General features: G+C 48.9%; 1 protein-coding gene across 1 annotated transcript in view; it reads left to right on the top strand.

The window, feature by feature from the left end:
- The window catches only part of SERPINE3 (serpin family E member 3), a 35,060-nt gene continuing 18,114 nt past the window's right edge, over window positions 6,151–23,096 (top strand). The window contains 5 exon segments of the mRNA XM_013980493.2: window positions 6,151–6,580; window positions 7,804–8,064; window positions 13,373–13,606; window positions 15,792–16,013; window positions 17,893–18,091. Of these exon segments, the coding sequence (XP_013835947.1) occupies window positions 7,809–8,064; window positions 13,373–13,606; window positions 15,792–16,013; window positions 17,893–18,091 (911 nt within the window). The 5' untranslated portion in view covers window positions 6,151–6,580; window positions 7,804–7,808.

Genomic DNA, 23,096 nt, shown 5'->3' with positions numbered 1-23,096 from the left:
CCCACATCCCCACTGGGATGGTATTAGGAGGGGGGGCCCTAGGGAGGTAACTAGGTACTAGGGTGGAGGCCGCATGAATGAGATTGGTGCCCTTAGAAGAAGAGACAGTAGGGAATGCTCTCTCTCTCCCTCCCCTGCTCCCCCTGCCACCCCGGCTCCCTTTCTCCCCCTCTCCCTGCCCCCCCTTCTCTGCCTTGTAAGGATACATGAGGACAGGGTGGGTGGCTGTCTACGAACCAGGAAGAGGCCCTCACCTGACACCAAATCTGCTGGTGCCTTGATCTTGGACTTCCCGGCCTCCAGAACTGTGCGAATAAATTCTGTTGTTTAAGCCACCCAGTCTGTGGCATTCTGTCATAGCAGCCCAAGCAGAGCAGGACACGGACCAACTACGATAAACTAGATGTGGCTCCTCAAATCCTATCCAGAGAAGACTTGTCGGTCAAGGCCCAGCTCCCGGAAAGGCTGCTGTGCATCAGTGCTGCCCACAGCCCTTTGGTGAAGCAGGAGAGGCACATGTCCTGGGCTTGCAGCCCTTGGGTTGATTTTTCCCACTGTTTTTTTCTCGCCAGTTCTTGAACATGATGCTGGCTTAGTGAGGAATGGCCGTACCCATCTAGTTATTGCAGCCTGAAGGCTAGAGAAGAAGACATGGCATAGTCCCCAGTCTTCTTGTTTTATTATTATTGTTAAATCCAAGTGACAAAAATGGCCCAAATGCTAAGTATGCAGAGATATATGAGAAAGGAACACCAAAAGCAAGCTCTGAAGAACTAGAATATCCAAACGCAGGTTGGTGGCTTTGTTCTATTTTCAACCATAGTTACTCTCTGCTCAATTCTCTCTGTTTTAGGATCATCTGGAGCCACCTTTGAGGCAGAGCTGCTCTTGACACTGGTTCTGGTACCACACTGGCCTGCGGAGCAGCCAGGCTGAGCACCAGAGCTCATCAGTAGGAACAAACCCACGACGTACCTTGAGCACGTGGCTCCAGCACTTGTAATGTCCCCCAAACCTCTGCCACCTCTTCGCCTGGCCACCTGGTCCCTTATATCTAGGTCACAGCAGGTGGCCTCTCACACCATATCTACCCATTAAACGTCTCATAACCACAATTTCCCAACCGGAACAAACATATGAAGGAAAAAAAATCACCGTGAACCCCTCCAACACCTGCCCAACACTGCCTCCCATTCGCTGACACCCCACTGACACCCACCCTCCATCAGAGCCACGCACTGATCACATGACCTGCTTCCTTCCCTGTGACTCTTGCAGACATTTACCATTTGGCATTCTCTAAATTTTTCATAAAGAATTAAGAATTGAAAAGACAACCTACAGATGGGAGAAAGTATTTGAAAGAAATATCTGGGGAGTTTCCTGGTGATGCAGCAGGTTAAGGATCTGGCATTGTCTCTGCCGTGGCTGGGGCCACTGCTGTGGTGCAGGTTTGATGCCAGGCCCGGAAACTTCTGCATGCACAGGTACAGCCAAAAAAAAAAAAAAAAGATATAAAGGAACGTATCCAAAATAAACCAAAAATGCTTAAAATTCAGCAGCAAGAAAACAGAAACACTGACACACCGGATGCTGGCAAAGATGTCGAGGGACATGAACTCTCATCCATTGCTGGTAGGAAACCAAAACATGACAGCCGCTGTGGAAGACACTCTGGTGGTTTCTTACAAAACGGAACACGTTTAACCCTACACTCCAGCACTCATGCCCCTGAGTATTTACTCAACTGAGTTGAAAACTGAGGTGCACGCAAAAACCTGCACACGAACTTCCAGCAACTTCATGCGTAACTGCCAACAGCTGGAGGGATCAAGAGTCCTTGGAAAGGCGAAGGATGAAGAAACCGCGGTACAGCCACACGACGGAAATGTCTTCAGAAACAAACAGAAATGAGCTATTGAGCCCCAGAAAGACATGGGGGAATCTGAAATGCATACTGCTAAGTAAAAGAAGTCTGTCTAAAAGGCCATGTAGATTCCAGCTAGAGGACCATCTGCAAAAAGCCAAAGTACGGAGACAGTCAAAGGTCAAGGACTGCCCGAGGCTGCAGGTGGGCGCTGAGGAGGCCTGAACCGTGAACACAGAGGGTCTCAGGGCAGTGAGACTCTTCTGGGGTGGTGGACGCCCTTATCCATTAGACAAGAGCCATAAAACTGTACGACACAAAAAGTTTAATATAAACTGTGGCCTCTAATAACATATCAATTATAAATCACATCAGTATAACATATTAATCAATGCGGAATGGGGGGACTGTTTGATAAAAGGCTTTATAGGTACCCTGTACTTTCTGCTTAATTTTCTGGAAACCTAAACCTGCTTTAAACCACAGTCCATTGGCGTTCCCACTGTGGCTCAGTGGTAACGAACCTGACTAATATTCACGGGGACTCGGGTGCAACCCATGGTCCCGCTCGGTGGGTTGGGGATCTGGTGTTGCCGTGAGCTGTGGTGTAGGTTGCAGACACGGCTTGGAACCCGAGTGGCCGTGGCTGTGGCTGTGGCTGTGGCTGTGGTGTAGGCCAGTGGCTATAGCCCTGATTGGACCCCTGGCCTGGGAATCTCCATATGTTGCAGTGCAGCCCTAAAGAAAAAGACAAAAAAAAAAGTTTATTAATGTTTTTAATGGCAACAAAGTATAAAACCTGGGAATTTAATCAAGAATACAAGATCTCTATTTTTAAAACTTTAATGTTTTATTAAAACAGTCTATTATACAAGATGATTTTAATGAGTGGAAAGACATTTCATAGTCTTGGATTAGGTGACTTAATACTATTAAGACATTAATTTGTTACAGATTAAACTCTAGATTCAGTGCCATCATAATCAAATTTCAGATGGACTTTTTGAAGGACTTAATAAACTTACTTTAATATCGATTTAGAGTAATAAAAGTCTACAGAAAGCTGAATCAACATTGAAAAAGAATGATAAAGAGTAACCCGCCCTATTACGTGATTAGACACAGTTTAAAGCCAGAGTAGTGGAAACAGTTTGGAAGAGCCAAATGGACCAACGCAACAGAGCAGAGCTCAGAACCACGCATGTGTAATGGGACCCAGTAGAGGAGAGAAGGCGCTTACATATCAGTGGGAAAGGATGATTTGAACACATCAAAATTAAGGATTTCCGGAGTTCCCGTTGTGGCACAGTGGTTAACGAATCCGACTAGGAACCATGAGGTTGCGGGTTCGGTCCCTGCCCTTGCTCAGTGGGTTAACGATCTGGCGTTGCCGTGAGCTGTGGTGTAGGTTGCAGACGCGGCTCGGATCCCGCGTTGCTGTGGCTCTGGCGTAGGCCAGTGGCTACAGCTGTGATTAGACCCCCAGCCTGGGAACCTCCATATGCCTCGGGAGCAGCCCAAGAAATAGCAACAACAAAAAGACAAAAGACAAAAAAAAAAAAAAAAAAAAAAAAAAACTAAGGATTTCCTTTTAACAAAAGACATCATGAAAATAGTTAACAGATAATGGACAGAAAGGGAGAAGGTATTTGCAATATCTAAAATTGACAAGGAGAGTTCCCGGTGTGGCTCAGTGGGTTAAAAACCCAACACAGTGTCTGTGAGGATGAGGGTTTGATCCCTGCCCTCACTCGGTGGGTTAAGAATCCGGCATTGCTGTGGCTGTGGTGTAGACTGGCAGCTACAGCTCCAGTTCAACCCCTAGCCTGGGAACCTCCATATACCATGGGTGTGGCCCTAAAATAGCAGGGGGGACATAAAAAAGCCCTTTGGTTCCTGAAAGACCCACCAGGACTGTGACAAAGAATATGAGAATTGGAGTTCCCATGGTGGCTCAGTGGTAATGACCCCAGCTAGTATCCATGAAGATGCAGGTTCGCTCCCTGGCCTCACTCAGTGGGTTAAGGATTCGGTGTTGCCATGAGCTGTGGTGTAGGTCGCAGACATGGCTCAGATCTGGTGTGGCTGTGGCTCTGATGTAGGCCGGCAGCTGCAGCTCTGATGTGACCCCTAGCCTGGGAACCTCCGTATGCTGCGGGTAGAGTGCTAAAAAGAAAAAAAAAGAACAACAACAACAATAAAAAAGCACATGAACTTAGGAATGTGGCCCTAAGTTCAAACCCCAGCTTAACCTCCAACAAACAGCGGAGCTCTTCAAGCCTGTTTCATCATCTTCAAAAGGGGGATAAGGATACATTTCTCAGAGGACTGTTGTGAGGCTTCATTGCCATTGTGAATGGAAAGGATATAACAGAGTACCTGGAACATGGCACGTGCTCAATAATGCTATTTTTGCCGTTATGATTTTGATAAACATCTTTAAGAATGGAGGCTCCCGCAGCAATGTAACCAAGATCCAGGCAAGGGAGAAACAAGCATGCTGACTTCACGTGAATGGTCAGAGGACACGCTGACTACCAGGTCCACAGCTGAGCATACAAAGAAAAACTGCAGCCCATCTTTCATTCATTCACACTTGGAAATGTTTAACTACACAAGAAACATTTTTGCTACATTAGGCTCAGGTAGGCTCCAGTTTTTTTCATTGAGACTGTTTTTTAAAAGCAATTTAGAATGATACATTCTTTGAGTGAGGTAGGAAGGAATGCTTGCAAAGCCAGAGCTTTTCGAATTGGGGAAATCTTTTTATAAGCATCTCTTCTCCAAGTCCACCACTGGCAAATCCACTTCTGCTCAAATAACTGCAACCATGGGGAACTCACAAGGTCACGGGGTGACAGCCCTTGCACGTTACTGTGGTCTTCCTCATGGTCGGCTCTTGTTCTTCAAACTACCAGCATCAACATCCGAAGTCTGTACTCAGTGAACAAGAGGTCCCTTGAGAGCTGAACCCAGGATGCTGGTCTGCTGCCACACCCACCAGACCTGGCACAGGGCCTTGGGACCGAGCAGGCTACCCAGAGCTATTTGATGAATGGATGGATGGAGGGAGGAAAGGATGGAAGAATGGAAGGATGGATGGATGGAGGGAGGGAGGGAAGGAAGGATGGATGGATGGAGGGAGGGAGGGAAGGAAGGATAGATGGAAGGATGGATGGATGGAGGGAGGGAGGGAAGGATGGACGGATGGAAGGATGGATGGATGGAGGGAGGGAGGGAAGGTGGACGGATGGAGGGATGGATGGAGGGAGGGAGGGAAGGATGGACAGATGGAATGCCCACTCTGGATGCTATATAATAAGTTACACATATTTATTCCCCCCTTAGAATCCAAGACACATAATAATTCACTATATCTACATTAAATATTTGGGGAATTTGATGTGAAACAATTCTAGAACTATAACTATTGTAAGATCTTATAAACTATTCCCAGCCTGAGTGTCATAACTGTTTTAAAGTGAATTACTCATGGATTAGTAGATGCAAACTATTCTACATAGGATGGATAAATAATAAGGTCACATTGTAATAGCACAGGGAACTACACTCAATACCCTGTGATCAGAAGCCATAATGGAAAAGAATATGAAAAAGAATTTATACATATAACACACATATATATAACTGAATCACTTTGCTGTACAGCAGAAATTAACACATTGTAAATCACCTATACTTCAATAAAATAAAATATTTTTAAAATAATAAATGAATACATAAAATGAATTACCAATTGATTACAGGAGTGTGGTCAGATGAAAAGTTTCATTCTTTTTTGAATATTAACTCTAACAGGTACCTGAGAGGAAATAACGAAGAATTGCCATCATTTCAAATGTCCTCTTTTCCTTACTCTTTGGCAATATGTAACCTACCATGTATCTTGTATTTAATGTAACGTCTAAGACTTTAGGAGAAACGTACGCAATTCTGAATGGGTCACAGGACAGAGTCTGATTGTTCTTTCCCCACATGTGCCCTTACTCATTGAGAAGACGGGCTCTTTCTCAAATTAGTCATCAGACTTACTACCCGTTCTGAGAAGAACAAGACTGGTAATAGTGCTTACAATATTTCTTATATTGCATATGAATAAATAAGTGCATTCACTTTTCTTAATAATAAATAAGGCAAGTCTCCCTGCTCCAAAATGCTTGGGCTATACCTTGCGTTGTTTGTTTGTTTGTTTTCTTTTTTGCTGAATATCATTTGCTAAAAGTTTCGAGTCATGCTCAATGACTGATTTATTGTTTCTTCACGGGAGGAGGGGAAAAGCATTAGGTACCTGGTACCCAGCAAAAGCCCTGACGGCAGAGTTATCAGTGAAATTCCTCAAAGTGACAAAGGGCTAGAAGAGGGGTTCCTTGCTGGTACAACCAGGTCACAAGCCTAAGAAGGCTTGACGGGTGTGGCTGGCTCCCTCCCCAGGGCTTGCCCTGTTTCCGATCTGGGCTTGGCTGGCCGGGTTGTGCTCCTCCTGGCTCTCTGCAGGACCTCGGGCTCCAGGAATTTGGACCGAGTGGTAGAGACATCGCCGACAGAGACGGCAATTGCCAGCTTCCTCCCTATGCTGCCTTGTGATTCAAAGCAGGATTCTGCTCTGCTTTTCTAAAAGGGGAGCACGTTAATGCTGGAGACCCACAGATCAGAAGCAGGCAAGGAAACTCCACCGGTCCCATCCAAGAGTCTGTAAGTAAACAGCTCCTCTGCGGTGAACCATGGCGGGGATGTGGTCACAGGGAGCCGAGGGGCTTGAAGATCTGACTGCTGGGTCCCTAAGGGAGGTGATAGGAGCTTCAAGAGCATTGGGACTTGGTCATTTCCCAAGGACCCTGGGCTGGAAGCGGCTACCTTCAAACACATGCCCATCCCTGCCCTGGCGATGCCAAGTGACCCAAGCACAGCCTCCGTGCTTGGCTGCAGGAAGGAAGAGGTGGGCAAAAGAGGATACTTCTCCATGCGGGGCCTTTCTCCAAAATAAACACCCTGGAGCCTGGTGGCTTTATGTGCTAGCCTTTCACTCTCAAATGGCCTTGGACTGGGCCTCTCTCACACGGATCTTGTCTGATACCGAAGTCAGACAACGGACATGGCAGCAACGGCCGCAGGCCCTCTGGGTGGCACAGGCACTAAAAACACTTTTTGCTCTGCTTCTCCTCTTTGCATTCATTTCTGGCTGAGGTGCTCTCTTCCTCCCAGGGGTGCATTTCTACAGTAGGAGTTAGATTTCTATCCTCCTACGCTCTATGAAAGAGTCCTTTTCTACAAGAACAATGCACACCACAGAATGGTGAGATCCTCGGTATGATTAGCTCATGGATCAATATCTTCATGTGCATTTGCATTTTCAATATTTCATGTACCTCCCGGAGGAGACCAAGACTGGGGTCGCAGGCCTGTTTCTGTCCCCACGCCCTCCTCAAATGATCTCCTGAGCTCTCTAAACCTCATCATCACTATATTTGCAGTAATAGTAACAGCTGCCTTTTAAGACTGTTATAATGATTAACCGAGGAAATACAAAGCCCTTTTTAACCTAGTACATTATCTCTTGTTGGTATTATTATTGGCAGAAATGCACAGCCATAAGCTAGCCAGGTACCAAGAAAAATGAGTAGGATGTACTTCTTATGTTTCTTTTCCAACATAATAGTTCGCTTCTGGTCTGACAGGAGCTTCGCCCGAGGTTACACGGGTAACAAGTGACAGGGCAGGCCTAAAATCCAGGCCTGCCAACTTAGTCTGGCTTCACGGTGAGTATTTCTAATGCACACACAAGAGGATACAGTGAAGCAGCCACCGGCAGGGTGAATGGGACAGGGGGACACGCGGGCTAAGGGACCGGCTCCTTCAGCCGCACCCAGTAGGGCGGGCGTTTCCCGCCTCACTTGCATCTCCTCCCTCAACTGCAGGAGCCATGTGGCCTCTCCTGCTGGCTTTTTTCCTGCTTCACGCCTGCCCCGCTGGAGGAGCCCGCGACCTCCGCCGGGTCCTGATGCTGCAGAAGACGGAGCTTGCGCTGCGCCTCTACCGGAGCGTGGCCGCCACCAGCAACCAGACCAACCTGGTCCTCTCCCCGGCCAGCGTGTGCATCCCTCTGGAGCTCCTGCACTTTGGGGCCCAGGGCAACACGGGCCGGCAGCTGGCCGAGGCCCTGGGCTACACCGTTCACGGTAAGAGGAACGCTGCCCACCCCACTCCCCGACCCCCATCTGAGTGAGCAGGGAGCTCCCAGGGCCCAGCGATGGGCAGGCAGAGAAGGTTGCCCACTGGTAAGCGGGCCGCAGAAGGCAGTCCAACACTGCACCGTGGCTACTCTTGATGATTTTCAAGGTTCCTTCTAGCCTCAGATTTGCTGGCGATTTCTCAGTTGCGTTTTACAAGTCTTTTATAGGCTTACTAAGTGCCAGGATGTGCTCAGAGCACCTCCCAAATATAATTTAATTCACTGCTCCAACAGCCCTACTGAGGCAGGTAATTCTCACCATCCCTGTTTTAGAGAGGAGCCTATTTTAGGCACAGAGAGTACAAGCAACTTGCCCAAGGTCACAGGCTAGGAAGCAGCAGAGTTGGGACTCAGGCCCAGGCTGTCTGGCTCCTGAGCCCATGCTCTTGACCAACCTGCTTTCATAAACCTCTGCCTTCTAGCTGGGGCCGTACTTACCCCATAATTCTAGGGCCCATACTTGGGGCCTCTGGCAAGGCCTGACCTCGGTCCCAACCTCCTAATTCCATACAAACGCAGACACTCATACATACAATTTTTTCTTCTCTATCGTAGAATTAAAAGATAGTTAAAAAACAAACAAAAAACAAAAAAAGAAAAAGGAAAGGCATTACAATTGTGTGAATGTGCTGAGACCAGCTCAGCAGGATGGGGCTAAAGAACAGGTGCTGTGAAACTTAAGAAAAAGTTAACATAAAACAATACACAGAGACATTTATCTTAATCAAAAGTGGGGGAGTTCCTGTTGTGGCGCAGTGGTTAACGAATCCGACTAGGAACCATGAGGTTGCGGGTTCGGTCCCTGCCCTTGCTCAGTGGGTTAACGATCCAGCGTTGCTGTGAGCTGTGGTGTAGGTTGCAGACGCAGCTGGGATCCCAAGTTGCTGTGGCTGTGGTGTAGGCTGGCATCTACAGCTCCGATTCAACCCCTAGCCTGGGAACCTCCATATGCCGTGGGAGCAGCCCCAGAACAGCAAAAAGACAAAAAAAAAAAAAACACAAAAAACAAAAAAAGGAACCGGGGGACTCAAGGTCTCAGGGACCAAGAGCGCTGCCTCAAGAAACTACACGGCTTTTATTGTCCTCTTTAGGAGGGGCCTTTAGGTGCAGGATATAGTTTTTTTTATTATTATTTTAAAAGTTCTTTTATTATTTTAAAAGTCCCATAGCTGGTAGATGGTTAAGCTTTTATTCTGGCCTTTAGGCATTTAACAATCATTAGCATTTGAGGAAGCTTGGCGTCAACTAGCTATGCATAGCATCTAGAGAATCATCACTGTGCTTCTGCAAAAGGCGTGCCTATCTGCCGCAACCCAGTGTGCCTAGAAAAAGGATAGGCATTACCATTGTGTGAATTAATACTTTTTAGAAAGCACAGAAACTAATACCAACACAATCATAGCAAGAGCTTCCTTTGAGCTGGAGTCTTGAGTTGGCGAGTAGAGGTGAACAATCCAGATGCCTGGCCACAAGGCACCAGCTGTGTGTCCTGGCCCCTCCAGCCAGTGCCTGTCTTTTGCTGAAACAATTCTGGTGAGCCTGGTGGCCCACACACAGATGTGTTTTCTCTCTGGTGGTAACTGAAGGCAAACATAAGCTATCACGCTGAATTTTTCTCAGCAAGTAAATCACGGAAACGCACGCATCTGTGGACGTAGTCTTCAGCCACATTAGATGCAGTGCAATGCAATCCAATCCATCAAGTGCCTCTGAGCTCCTGCTGTGTGGGCTGGGGCTGTGCCAGGAACGCAGCAGGCAGATATATAAGGAAAACTCTGCACACAAGCAGCTCGGGCTCCCAGGAACGATGCCCACAGAAATACACTCTAACACGGCACGGTAGGTGTACTTTTTTAAATTAAGTTAGGACAGGGGAGGACATGACTCATTCCATCAGCAGATCAGGACGGAAAAGTGAGAAACGCGAGCATAGTTATCCTGCGGTCAAGGCTGCTGTTGTCAGGTGCAGTCATGGTATCTGGTTAACCAAATACGATGATTAAGAGGGTTTCCATTCAACAATTCCCAGACGTCCAGACTGCTTCACGGTTCAGCTCTGTGAATATAATCCTACCTTTCTTTTCTTACTCATAAATAACCTCATTATCTTATGGCGCCCTGATTAATTATTACAAACAAGAATGTGTTGCTTACAGAGTTCGAGTTAATAGAAAACCCCTGTATGTTTGTTTGCCCGCAAATCGTTCCAAGAATCATGTGTGAGCTGCTTCAAACAACCTGCCAATGACCTCCGCCTGCCCTGGCCCAGCCTTTCCGTTCAAGTGAAGGCAAACCAGGACCACCAAGCCGGGTTCCAGGGCCTGGGGGCACTGCTCCCGTCCGATCAACAGGGAGATCTATCCAGGTTCACAGAGGGACACATGGTCTCTGTTTTCCCCCGACATCCAGCCAAAAGGTGACCATCAGCCACTTTGCTAGGACCCCCACCTGCTGGTGCGCCAAGCACAGCAGGAATTTCAGAACAGGCACCAGAAATACCTGCAGAGAGTACCGCTGTTTCTCCACATGAAACCCCCGGTTTCCTGAAGGTCCCAAGTTCTAGGGGTTACTGTGCGTTTCCAGATAAAATTAATAGAGAACACTTTACGGCAATGCTGGGGACAGAGGCGTCAGTGATGGAGGTGGCCTGGCCCCTGGGAAAGGATCCTGTGTGGTGATGCGTACGGACTCCCTTGCACAGTCGTGGCATTTGATCCCTAAAGAAATCACATGCAATCTCCAGGCCCCCAGCAGAGTCCCCGTCTTACAACTGAGACGAGAGGTGAATGATTTAGCAAGACGCAGTTCACCCAACTGGCCAGTGGCGGAGCCGGGATTCCACTTTCAGATTTTTTGACTCCAAAGCCTATGTTCTTTCCTCAATTCCTCAGCCCCGCTCTCAGTCACCAAGCAGTTGCAGAGATCTGTCTACAGCATCTCTGTTTTTCACTAAACCCACACTCATGACTTTCTCAGCCCAGCCAAACCCTCTGGACATCATCCTAAACTTCACCCCATGCCTCTCCCACTGCCTTCCTGTCCCTCCCCCGCCCCGTTTCCTGCCTTCTTGACCACCCCCCTGGTAGAGCCGCCCAGCCCCTCCGGCAAGAAGACAGCTTTCCAGGAGGCGGCAGCTGGTCACCGCTCCCATCAGCCCCTTTTGCCCCATTACACCCAAGATCTAGGGAACACAAGTAACACAGCAAACAGGAGGCTTGGTGAGACTCTCCAGAGCAGAGAAGCAAAACGTTACCAGCCCACCTCCTTCACGGGGCGGGGGGGGGGGTGACAAGGAAGCGTGTCTATTCATTCATCTCAGCCCCGGCTCCCTCACCTATAAATGGGATCATCGCTGCATTTCATTTACGGGGCTGTTGAAATAATTAAACTGCGACCGTGCATGTAGAGCGTTTAGCACACAATCTGTGGACACCGCCAACCTCCAGCATTTTTCATTCCGATGTATATTCATTCCAGCAGCATCTAGAAAAGCTCCTCCAATGTGCAAACGGTAGGGACAAACCGGGCTCAGGTGGAGACAAGATTTCTCAAGCCCCTTGACTCTGCTACTTGAGTGTGTCTGGCTAGAAGCACAGCTGGTCCCCTGGGCCCAAAAGAATGAGGACAGAGAGGAGGGCTCTGTGACATCCCCTAAGGTCACGACACTAAGGACCACAGAAGCCTCTCTGTTCACCCCGGAGACAGTCTACATTCTCCAAGGACATGATTCTCTCAGTACCATGACCTTCCCAGTAGAGGGAAATCTGAGTACTTTTTTCATTCATTGCTTTTCTCATTAGAATAAAAGGTCTTGAATTAGCTCTAATTCATTAGGCTGTATATATAATATACACGCATTTACATGTGCATTTACATATGCACGCACACACACCCCGATCAAGTCCATGTTTATAGTTGGAGATCCTAAGAAGCAGCTTTGGGAGTGAAAGCTTTGTGGCGTAAAAGCTGCCCACAACTGTGTCCTGGTGGCTGGGGTCCCCGGCCGGGCTGTATTCTGGGTGCCCTGATCCCAGAAGGACTTGGGCCAGGCAGGTCAGGGTCGGGGTCATCCTTCATGTCACCGAGGCCAGGCTACCCTCCTGGCCTGGCCTCGGTGACATGAAGGATGGGACAGGGAGTGGACAGACCCCCAGGCCAAGTCAGAGATGCACCCCCTCCCTGGGGTGCCCAGGGAGCACCTGTGTGGGCAGCCAGGGGGCTGGGCCTGAGAGCAAGGGGAGGCCAGTGGGACAAGGGAAGGGCCGTGTTCCAGAGGCAGCCTGCCCGGGGAAGGGGGCCTGTCTGTCGGCAAAGCCCAGCCTGCGTGTGTCAGGAGGACACTCAACTGTCGTGACTCACCAGTGAGTGAGAGACCTCGCTCCAGATACAGAGGCCCTGGGGGAGAAGAGAACAATACCGTGCAAAAGAAATCCACTCCTGATTATGAGAGAAGGAAGCCATCGCCCGTGTAAGGAGTGAATAAATAGGAGTCCAGCTGACATCCGGGAAGGCGGAAACCACGGGCTCCCTCAGATGCTTACTTCCTCAACATTCTTGAAGGTTCTCGCTGACAGTAATAACACGGGCTTAGTTCAGCACCCTGGCCACCCTCTGTCACCGTCACTGGAGATGTTTCCCACAAAAGGGCTGACTTCGTAAATATTTGCCCACCAGCCCAGCTCTCTCTGCTTTAGCGCTGGTCTACGTTTCTGACTCAACAAGTTCAGGAAGCGGAGTTCCCACTGTGGTGCAGTGGAAATGAATTAGACTAGTATCCATGAGAACGTGGGTTCGAACCCTGGCTTCCGTGGGTTAAGGATCCGGCATGATCATGAGTTGTGGTGTAGGTTGCAGACAAGACTTGGATCTGGCGTTGCTGTGGCTGTGGTGTAGGCTGGCATCTGCAGCTCAGATTTGACCCCTAGCCTGGGAACCTCCACATGCCGTTGGTATGGCCCTGAAAACCAAAAAAGAAGTAGTAGTTCAGGAAGCATAGCATGTTTTTCTATGTGACTTAATCATAGCCTGATTTCTTTCCAATCTAGCATGCCCCCCCAACTTTTAATCTGTGGATCCATGATAACTGCTGAGCAATTTAGCTATGACTTTTCCAAAGTGACTGCATATGGTAGATGAACCTTAGGAAATAGGAGTGGAACTGCTGAGATCCCAGGCCCACGCAACGTGCAGAAAGGGCTGGTGCAAACGCCTCTCTTACACTCACCGTTGTCAAATGATCCCACGTCTCTTTGCAGACCCAAGGGTCAGAGAGTGGCTGCGAGCCGTCTATGCCACGCTACCCAGCGCCAGCCCCGGTGCCAAGCTGGAGCTGGCCTGCACCCTCTATGTGCAAGAGGGAACGCCGCTCGCCCCCTGCTTCGTGGAGCAGGTCTCCCGGTGGGCCAACAGCAGCCTGGAGCCAGCCAATCTCAGAGAACCCAAGGGCACCACCCTCCTGGCCAATGGATGGGCCTCCGGGCCGACAGCAGGTAAAGGAAAACCGTCCGCTGAGATGAGGCTAATGAGGGAGGGCTGCAAAGACAGGCAGCACCCACCACCTGTCCGAAGCCATGTACTAGGTAATCAGGCCGCCCTCAATTGCCGCAGAAGCTTGTCCTCTTGGGAGGCCTTACCCTTGCATACAAGGCTCATCTTTGTCCCCTTGTGCGCCTCTCTTTGCCCCCAGGAGCGCGCACGCACACGCGCGCGCACGCACACACACGCACGTGCGCGCACGCAGCCTCTCTTCAGAGTCTCCCACACCCCGCGGAGCCCTGCAAGCTTTGCTCCATGCAATGCCCCTCAGATGAGTTTCCACTGAGCTCTGTTCTCCTCTACAACTAACCTCCTTGATGACAGAATTCACGAGGAAGCCAAAAAGTGATTTCTTGGCACTTTAGCTTAAAGTAATAATTGTATGTGATTAGATGTTTAGCCCAGTGTTATCAAAGAAAAAGACGTATAAACGAGTGAGCTGTCTAGCGGGTGGGGATGATGCAAAGAGTTACAGCAGCAGCACATCACGCGGGTGTGATGCTCGTCACACCCGGTGAGCACTGCGAACATTTCCTGAGGGCTCAATGTATTTATTTCGCCCTCTTCTAAGCGCCTCCTGTTATTAACTCACTTCCCCCCACAGTGATCCTGAGAACCAGGTGCTGTCACTGTCCTCATTGTCCAAATGGAGAAACGGAGGCACAGAGAACTGGGCCTCCCGCCCCGGGGCCAAAGAGCCAGGATCCCCACCCAGGCAGTCTGGCTCCAGCATCCTTGAGAATTACAGAGGTGACGTTCCTGTCGTGGCACAGCAGAAACAAATCTGACTAGTATCCATGAGGATGCAGGTTCGATCCCTGGCCTCACTCAGTGGGTTAAGGATCCTGTGTTGCCGTGAGCTACGGTGTAGGTTGCAGACGCAGCTCAGATCTGGCGTGGCTGTGGCTCTGGTGTAGGCCGGCAGGTGTAGCTCTGATTGGACCCCTGGCCTGGGAACCTCCATATGCGGGGATGCGCCCCCCCAAAAAATAGAGAGAGAGAATTACAAAGGTGACACAGAAATAGGGAGAATGTTCAAGGCCCAACGTTTCGAAGGCAGAATAGGGAGTATGTACTTGATGAACTGAGAACAGTAAGTGGGTGGCCAGGTGTGCAGAGCTGAAGTGCAGACATTAAGATCTTTATTGATAAGGAGGTTTCCTCCTTTCTCTCTTTCTCAATTTTCTCCAACATTTCACAAAGCCTTTAAATTTACATTAAAATATTTCATTCCCTATCGCCAATTGTTGTCCTGCCAGGAGGCCCGAAGCCACAGTTGGCTGCTCACAACCCCTATGGGTGGATTTTCCTCTAAGAAAGACAGGCAGGAGTTTCAGCCATGGGTTAAAGGACCTGGCATGGCCTCAGCTCTGGCACATAGGTCACAGCTGTGGCTCGGATTCAGTCCCTGCCTGGGAACTTCTATATGCCACAGGTGCAACCATAAAATAAAAAACATTAAAGAAAAAAAAAAAAAAAAGGAAGTGGGGCAACTGGTGCCCTAAGAAAACTGAGGCCAGGCTGCCTGGGCTCAAATACAAAGTCTCCATCTTGGGCAACGGGGCGCCTGTTGCTTTAGTCACAATGTGTGACCTTGGACAACCTGTCTGAACCTTGGTGCCCCATCTTTAAAACTGGGAATAAAACAGAACCGGTGGGAGGAGTGGGGGAGGGCTTGCAAAAGCATTTAAAACAAAGCCTAGCACAAAGTATGTTTATTAGATGAATAAAGCGCTGAGGCAACAGAGCCCCTTGCGGGGTGGTCAGCCCGCTCCTCTCTCACATAAAGCCCATGCCCTGGTTCTTGTGTGAACAAAGGCTCTGCCAGGGATGAGCCCCAGCGTCCAGGGCGATGGAGGTGTGTGGGGGGGTGCCGTTGTCAGCACCCCCCATCACAGCTCCTCGTCCCTCCCAGGGGTCCGCCTAAGCAGGGCCGGCCTCGTGCTTCCTGGGAACCAGCCCCAGCGTCCCAACCTGTCCAGAAAAAGATAAAAGCATGGTCTCCAGCCACAGCTCGTTACAAACACTACTGTTCCACAACCAAGAGTACTAAGCAATCTCCTGACCCACCTTCTGGGATGCCCCAGCCTCTCCGGGTGGCGCAGGCGGGGGCCTCAGCGCGGTGCTCTCGGCTTGCAGGTGAGGGTCGAGGCGGCTCCACGTGGACGCGCAGCAGCGGCGGCGGCGGCGACGGCGGCGGCTCGGCGTCTGCGCAGTTGGTGCTGCTGAGCACCATGACTTTCCAGAGCGCCTGGCGGCAGCGGTTCTCCTCCTCCGACACTCAGCTCCTGCCTTTCACCTGTGCCCGGGGCCTCGTCCTCCAGGTGCCCATGATGTACCAGATGGCTGAGGTCAACTACGGTGAGCTGCTTCCCCTTGGCCCTCGGGGGCGGGAGGGGACCCGGGCTCCTCGCTCGGGACAGGGCCGAGCTTTGCGGCCCATCCCTCTGCTGAGCGGGCGCTTGAACAAGGGAAGGCCCGGCAGCGGGAGGCCCTCAGGACAGAGAGAGCAGGTGGGGAAGAGAAACCCCATTTCAGGCTTGACATTTCCCTCGGCAGCGTAAAGGGGGGTGTTCGTGTGAAACCAGAAAGGTTTGAACTAAACCCCTTCCCCGGGCAGTCACTCCCGTGAAATGAACCCTTGCCTCCGTGTTTGGCGCAGAGAATGGATGGAAGGTTGGGAGTCCAGTCTAGAAAGTTCTCGAGAGCACGTCCACCCAGAAATGCCCCTGGCCTGAAATGCCAGGGTTCTGCCCACCATGCCCACTGTCACTCATCCCCAGCTCGGTGAGTGCCGGGCAGCCCTCCATCCTGGCAAACTGATGTGTATGTAATGAGGACGCCTCAGTGGGACCCCAGCAAGGCCAGGGAGAAAGGGACCCCATTGCCCTGCCCCCACTCCCATGCCTCCTCTCCCTCCAAACCCGCTTGGCAGGCTCAGCGGCCTCCAGCATGTGGGACCAATTATGCTCTTATTCTGGGAGAAGCCAGTGAGACTAAATCAGTGTTTTAGGAGCTTGCTGTCATCCTGCTTTGATTCCATGTGGACCCTGGTGAGTTCTCAGTAAATTCATTCATTGGTTTATTCAACCAATACTTATGCATTGAGGTCAAGTAAGATGGGAATAGAAGATGTGTATTGGAGAAGTAAATATACATTTATGACGGATTATAGTTCTTGTTCCCAACACTTTGCTGTCACTGCTGTGCCCCATGCTGGTCCATCCGAACATCAGCTGGGTGGTGCTCTTGTTCCCCGCAGCCCTCAGCGCAGGATGGCCGGCTGATAATGCAGGGTGAGTGGATGTGTACTGACCAGATACAGTAAGGAATAGGACCACGCCCCAGCCTTTCCCCAATGAGCCGAAAATTTTGCCTTAGTGGCTGGCCGGCTCTGCTCCCTCAAGACCAGGGCCCAGGCCTCCCTGTCCTCCCAGGGAAGGGGTCAGGCCTGGAGCTCTGCTTGAGGCTGGGGCTGCCGCAGGCTGCGGATCTCTCCAGCCGGCCTGGATTGCTCCATATCACTTCCCACCTTGCCCCGTCCCTGGGTCTGGCCGCTGCCTCTGCATTCACCAGCAAGCCTTGCTGGGTCTCCTGATCTCTGACCGTCTGTGTCTGCTGCCACGTGCCACCTAACCCATCACATGCTTCTGAAATCAGGCTCTGCCCAATGGGCTGCACTTGGCCCCATGGCCAGTGTCTCCACCAGCCATGCCGGTGCCCACAGGCTCCCGGCAGCCCGTCCTGAGACCTATTTGTTTATGTCACAGGGTACACATTATCAGGTCAAATCCAGTCTGGACTCATGTTTTGTTAGAAATTGGGAAATTTCACGTGAGGTCTGGGTGTAGAACTTTCACTGAAAGATGGGAAAATCTGGCACAAAGAGCCTGCGTCCCGACATGGCCACAACTCCCCAGTGTTGGAGTGGCTGCCCCTTAAGTCAGAGCACATGGTCTCCTGGGTGCCATCGTCCCCGCCCTGTCCAGACATTGCAGTTCCCGGGACTCCAGCCCCAGGAGGATATCTTGGAGACCTTCTAGGCCTTAGGATCAGAAAAGGTGGCCATAGCTCCCAAGAATCTTTGACCCCAAACAGCTCCCTGAGGACCAGGTGGACAGCTTGTTAACAAAATGCACTGTTTCCAGGTCTGCGAGCTGACCCTTCCTGGGGTCTGCCACTGTTGGGTTCCCCAGGCTCCTGTGACAGAACTAATCCCCTGTCCACTCACCCCCCCCAGGCCAGTTCCAGGACCCTGCAGGCCATCAGGTGGGGGTGCTGGAGCTGCCATACCTGGGAAGTGCGGTGAGCCTGCTTCTGGTGCTGCCGCATGACAGAGACACCCCACTGAGCCACATCGAGCCCCACCTCACCGCCAGCATCCTTCATACCTGGACCTCCAGCCTGAAGAGAGCCAGGATGGACGTGTTCCTGCCCAGGTGAGCTGCTGCGCCATCCTTATGTCTGGCCCCTCAGCCCGTTCCCGTCGGCCTGGCCTGGATTGGAGAATCCAGGCAGTCTGGCTCTAGGTCTGTGCAATTACCTTGGAGGAATGGGCCCTAAATCTTAGCACATCCTAAGAATATACAAACATCATTTTTCAAAACCAGCGAGCCAAGATCACTTATGCAGTTGAACAAATATAGATACAACTTGGATCAGAGGGCAAATCAAGGCATAAAAATTCAAGACCTCAAGTCCTTGTGCTGAAGGTTTCATTCTTTCTAAAGAGAGGTGAGCTTTTCTGTAAGAATCTCAATAGATACAAGTGCAAAACCCCGATGGGTGAAAAGTTACAATGATGGTGCTGGATTTTGCTTCTCCAAAGCAAAACCTATTTGCAAAACTCATTACTTTACAAAGGATTCCTCCGTGATCGTCTTTAAATGATTAGTGTCTCTGGTACATTTGAAATCAGAGTAAATGCATAATTAATTTGCATACCGGTATTAAGCGAGGAAGTTATCCATGGGCTCATCCTCAGCCTGTAGACTCTTCATGTTCCTCCCCTCTGGCCTCTTTGGCCTCCTCCACTGACCAGGCCGTTGGCAGCGCCGAGCCAGAGGCCTTGGCAGTGCTCCTGCGAGGAGTTAAATATACATCCAGGCACTGAAACAGAAACACAGAGAGACACCCATTGAATGGGAGGCCAAGGGCTAAAGTGGGATCTGGCATAGCAAAGGCAGAAGGGCAACCTAACCATAAGAGAAAGCCCATCTCTCCACACCAAATATCTGGACCCCAAATCAAAGCCCAAAGTCTGGCTATTTCAACACATCACTCTGGCCTGGAGCAGAAGCAGCCTTGATCTTTCCATTATATTTGAGAGAAGCTCAGAAAAGGAAGAAGAGCTTTCAAAGCTAAAGGTAGAGGAAAATGCAGCCGGCTGCAGGAATTGGCTGCAGTCTTTTTGAATGTAGGAGGCAGATGACTGGCCTCAACCTGAGCAGCTGACAGAGTTGAGAACTCTCCGCTGGCACTGGTTTTGTGTTTAGAACTTGTAAACTGGAGTTTCCATCATGGCTCAGCTGTAACAAACCCAACATCCGTGAGGATGCAGGTTCGATCCCTGGCCTTGCTCAGTGGGTTAAGGGTCCGGCATTGCTGTGAGCTGTGGTGTAGGTCACAGACACAGCTCAGATCTGGTGTAGGGCAGCAGCTACAGCTCTGATTCGACCGCTAGCCTAGGAATGTCCATAGGCCATGGGCACGGCCGTAAAAAGATAGGGGAAGAAAACCAAAAAAAAAGAACTCGCAAACCTTTGAGAAATGATCCTATAAAACTTCAGAGGACAGGAAATGGAGAGGAAGGCAGCGATCATAGTAACATAGGTATTCACACTTGACCTCATCCTGATAAAAAAAAAAAAAATTTTTTTTAAATCTAACGCTATCCAGCCTGAAGTCTGAGAAGGAAAGAAGTTTTTAAAAAATAAGGCTATTTCACAAGCAAAACAAAACAAGTTTTTAAAAACTCGCTTTAAGCCCCTGAAGAAATAAATACTAATAACTATTTTAGGTCTAGATTTGGGTACAAAACTTTGGACCATGGTAGAATCAAGTCAGCTTTGGGGCAAGAATTTATCTCTAGTTCCACAAATAATTTACTCATCATTTGATACGACCTGCTCAAAATTAGCCTGCACTTTTCATTTAGCAAGAGCAAAACCTTTGGCACTCTGTGGGTAGCAGTGCAAAAATTGTGTGGCTGTGAGGGGTGCCTTCAGGTTAAACATCACCAAGCACTGCATGAGCAGATTTTGGATGAATTATGATGCCCAACTTCCAGTGTAACCCCTTATTTATAAAGAAAGAGAATATATAGGGACTCTCAGCCTTCAGTGGGAACAGTAGCATACCAAAAGAGTAGTTTTTTTTTTTTTTGCTTTTTTTAGGGCTGCAGCTGCAGCATATGGAGGGTCCCAGGCTAGGGGTCTCATCGGAGCTACAGCTGCCAGCCTATGCCAGAGCCACAGCAACGCCAGATCTGAGCCGCATCTGCGACCTATACCACAGCTCATGGCAACGCCAGATGGGTAATCCACTGAGCGAGACCAAGGATCGAACTGGCAACCTCATGGTTCCTCGTCGATTTGTTTCCGCTGCTCCATGATGGGAACTCCCCAAAAGAATAATTGAGAAAACGAGCAATGAGAGTAAACAAGGGCTATACACATCCATAATGATGTAGTGTCCCATGAGAAAAACTAATTGTGTCAAATGTATATATGTTTATTGAATAAAAAACTTAGGTTTTAGGTCAGCATAGTAGGAAGCCAAGCAATGAGCATTTTTTTCTAATCTGAGACATGATAATTGCATTTTAAAATGATTTTGCCCTTCCTTCAAGGAGCTACTGATCAGCATCATGTGTGGTTTGTGTTTCTCTAAGGATGTTTTCTTTCCTGTTTCTTAAATCGAGAGAGAAAATTCGCATACATAAAATCCACTCTTTTAAATGGATTTGCAAGTAGAGGTTTTTCAATACAGAGGTTTTTAGTATATTTGCCAAGTTGTGCAACCATCACTACTATCTAATTCCGGAACATTTTCATCACCTTAAAAAGAAACTCCAAGAGTTCCCCTGTGGCTCAGCAAGTTGAGGATCCAGCATTGTTGCTGCTGTGGTTTGGGTCACTGCTGTGGTGCAGGTTTGATCCCTGGACCAGGAACTTCCATGCTGTGGGCATGGTGAAAAAGAAAAAAGAAAAGTAAGTCCACACCCATTAACAGTCACTCCTATCCCCCCTCCCCCCAGCCCAGGGCAACCACTAATCTACTTTTTCTCTCAGTGGATTTGTCTTTTCTGGATATTTTCATAGAGATGAAATTGTACCCTCTGTGGTCCTTTGTGTCTGGCTTCATTCACTTAGCATAATGTTTTCAAGGTTGATTCTTGTTGTAGCCCATGTCAGTACTTCATTCTTTGTTATGGCTGAATAATATTCCATGATGTGGATATACTGTGTTTTATTTATTCATTTATTCTTGACATTTAGATGTCAAGATAACTTTTGGTTTGTTTCCATTTTTGGCAACTGCAAACATTTATGTGCACATTTTTGTGTACATATATACTGTCAAGTATTTTGGGTATATACCCAAGGAATGGAATTACTGGGTCATGTATTCACGCTACACTTTCCTTTTTGAGGAGCTACTAGACAGTTTTCTAAGTGGCTGCATCATCTTGCATTCCTACCAGCAGTGTATGAGGGTTCCAATTTCTCCATATTCTTTCCAACACTCACTTTTGTCCTTATTTCTTTACTTATTTATTTGTCTTTTTGTCTTTCTAGGGCCACATTACGTATGGAGGTTCCCAGGCTAGGGCTCCAATCAGAGCTGTGGCCACCAGCCTACACCACAGCCACAGCAACGCCAGATCCTTAACCCACTTAGCAAGGCCAGGGATCGAACCTGCGTCTTCATGGATGCTAGTGAGATTCGTTAACTGCTGAGCCACACAAGAGCTCCCTTTTTTTTTAAGACCCTCTTCCTGCTTAATGGGTACAGAGTTTCCGTTTGGGATAATGAAAAAGCTCTGAAGTGGATACTGGTGATGGTTGGACAACAATGTAAATGTACCCAACACCACTGAATTATCCACTTAACATCGTTGAAATGGTAAATGTTATGTATATTTTACCGTAGTTTTTTAAAGGCCTCTTTTTAGGCAAGGAAGGTAGGAGGAGGGGAAAGACTGCCTTCCCAAATTATGGATTAAAAATTAGGGGAGTTCCCGTCGTGGCTCAGTGGTTAACAACCCGACTAGTATCCACGAAGACATAGGGTCAATTCCTGGCCTCGTTTAGTGGTTGGAGATCCGGTGTTGTCCTGAGCTGTGGTGTAGGTTGCAGATGCGGCTCAGATCTGACATTGCTGTGGCTGTGGTGTAGGCCGGTGGCTTCAGCTCCGACTCAGCCCCTAGCCTGGGAACCTCCATATGCCGTGGGTGCGGCCCTAAGAAGACAGATAAATACATACATACAGCAGGGATGTTAGGAGTTCTCTTGTGGCTCAGCAGGTTAAGGATCCGACGTTGTCTCTGCCGTTGGTCAGGGTGCTGCTGTGGCACGGGTTTGATCCCTGGCCCGGGGACTTCAAAAAACCAAGTAGGGATGTTACAAAGCTTGCATTCAGGAACAATGTGGTTATTTCTAGTTAGATTAGTCGGGATGCATTCACCTCCTCTGCCATTCAGCAGTGCCCTCCTTTATGCTTTGGCTGCAAGCTGGAGGCAAAGGGCTTCAGCCTGTGTAACCTCACAGCTGTGAGTCACAACAGCTGTAGGAGAAAGTCCCCTTATGGCCTGTGAAGTCTCTCTGCCTTACTCTCATTTACGTTTCCCCAAAGACTGCAGTGTCGAGCATCTCTCCATGTGCCTGTTAGCCACTTATATGTCTTCTTTGGAAAAATGTCTGTTTGAATTCTTTGTCCATTTCTACATTGGTTATTTGTCTTTTGACGGTTGACTTACAACAGTTCTTTCTATACGCTAGAGACTAGTCCCTTAGCAGAGATATGCTTTGTAAATATTTTCTCCCAGTTTGTGGGTTGTCTCTTCATTTCATCATGATGGTCTTTGAAGCACAAGCATTTTTAGTTTTGAAGAAGTTTAATTAATCTTTTTATTTCTTGTGCTTTATCTGATGGCCTATCTAAAAAACCATTGTTTAACCCGTCACAGAGATCTATGTCTGTTTTCTCTAAGATTTTTAGAGTTTTAGCTCTTATATTTAGTCCTTGATCCCTTTTGAATTCATTTTGTGTATGGGGCGAGGTAGAGGTCCAACTTCCTCCTTTGCGCATGGCTACCCAGTTGTTTCAGAGCCATTTATCGAAAAGCCTATTCTTTCTTCCATTGAATTTTTTTGGCTCCCTTGTCAAAAGCAATTGGCTCTAAGTATATAGGTTTATTTCTAGACTTTCAGTTTTATTCTA

Source organism: Sus scrofa, chromosome 11, assembly GCF_000003025.6.
Source record: "Sus scrofa isolate TJ Tabasco breed Duroc chromosome 11, Sscrofa11.1, whole genome shotgun sequence".
NCBI lineage: Eukaryota > Metazoa > Chordata > Mammalia > Artiodactyla > Suidae > Sus > Sus scrofa.
The sequence above is the reverse complement of the archived record's forward strand: the minus strand, read 5'-3'. Positions and strand labels throughout refer to the sequence as shown.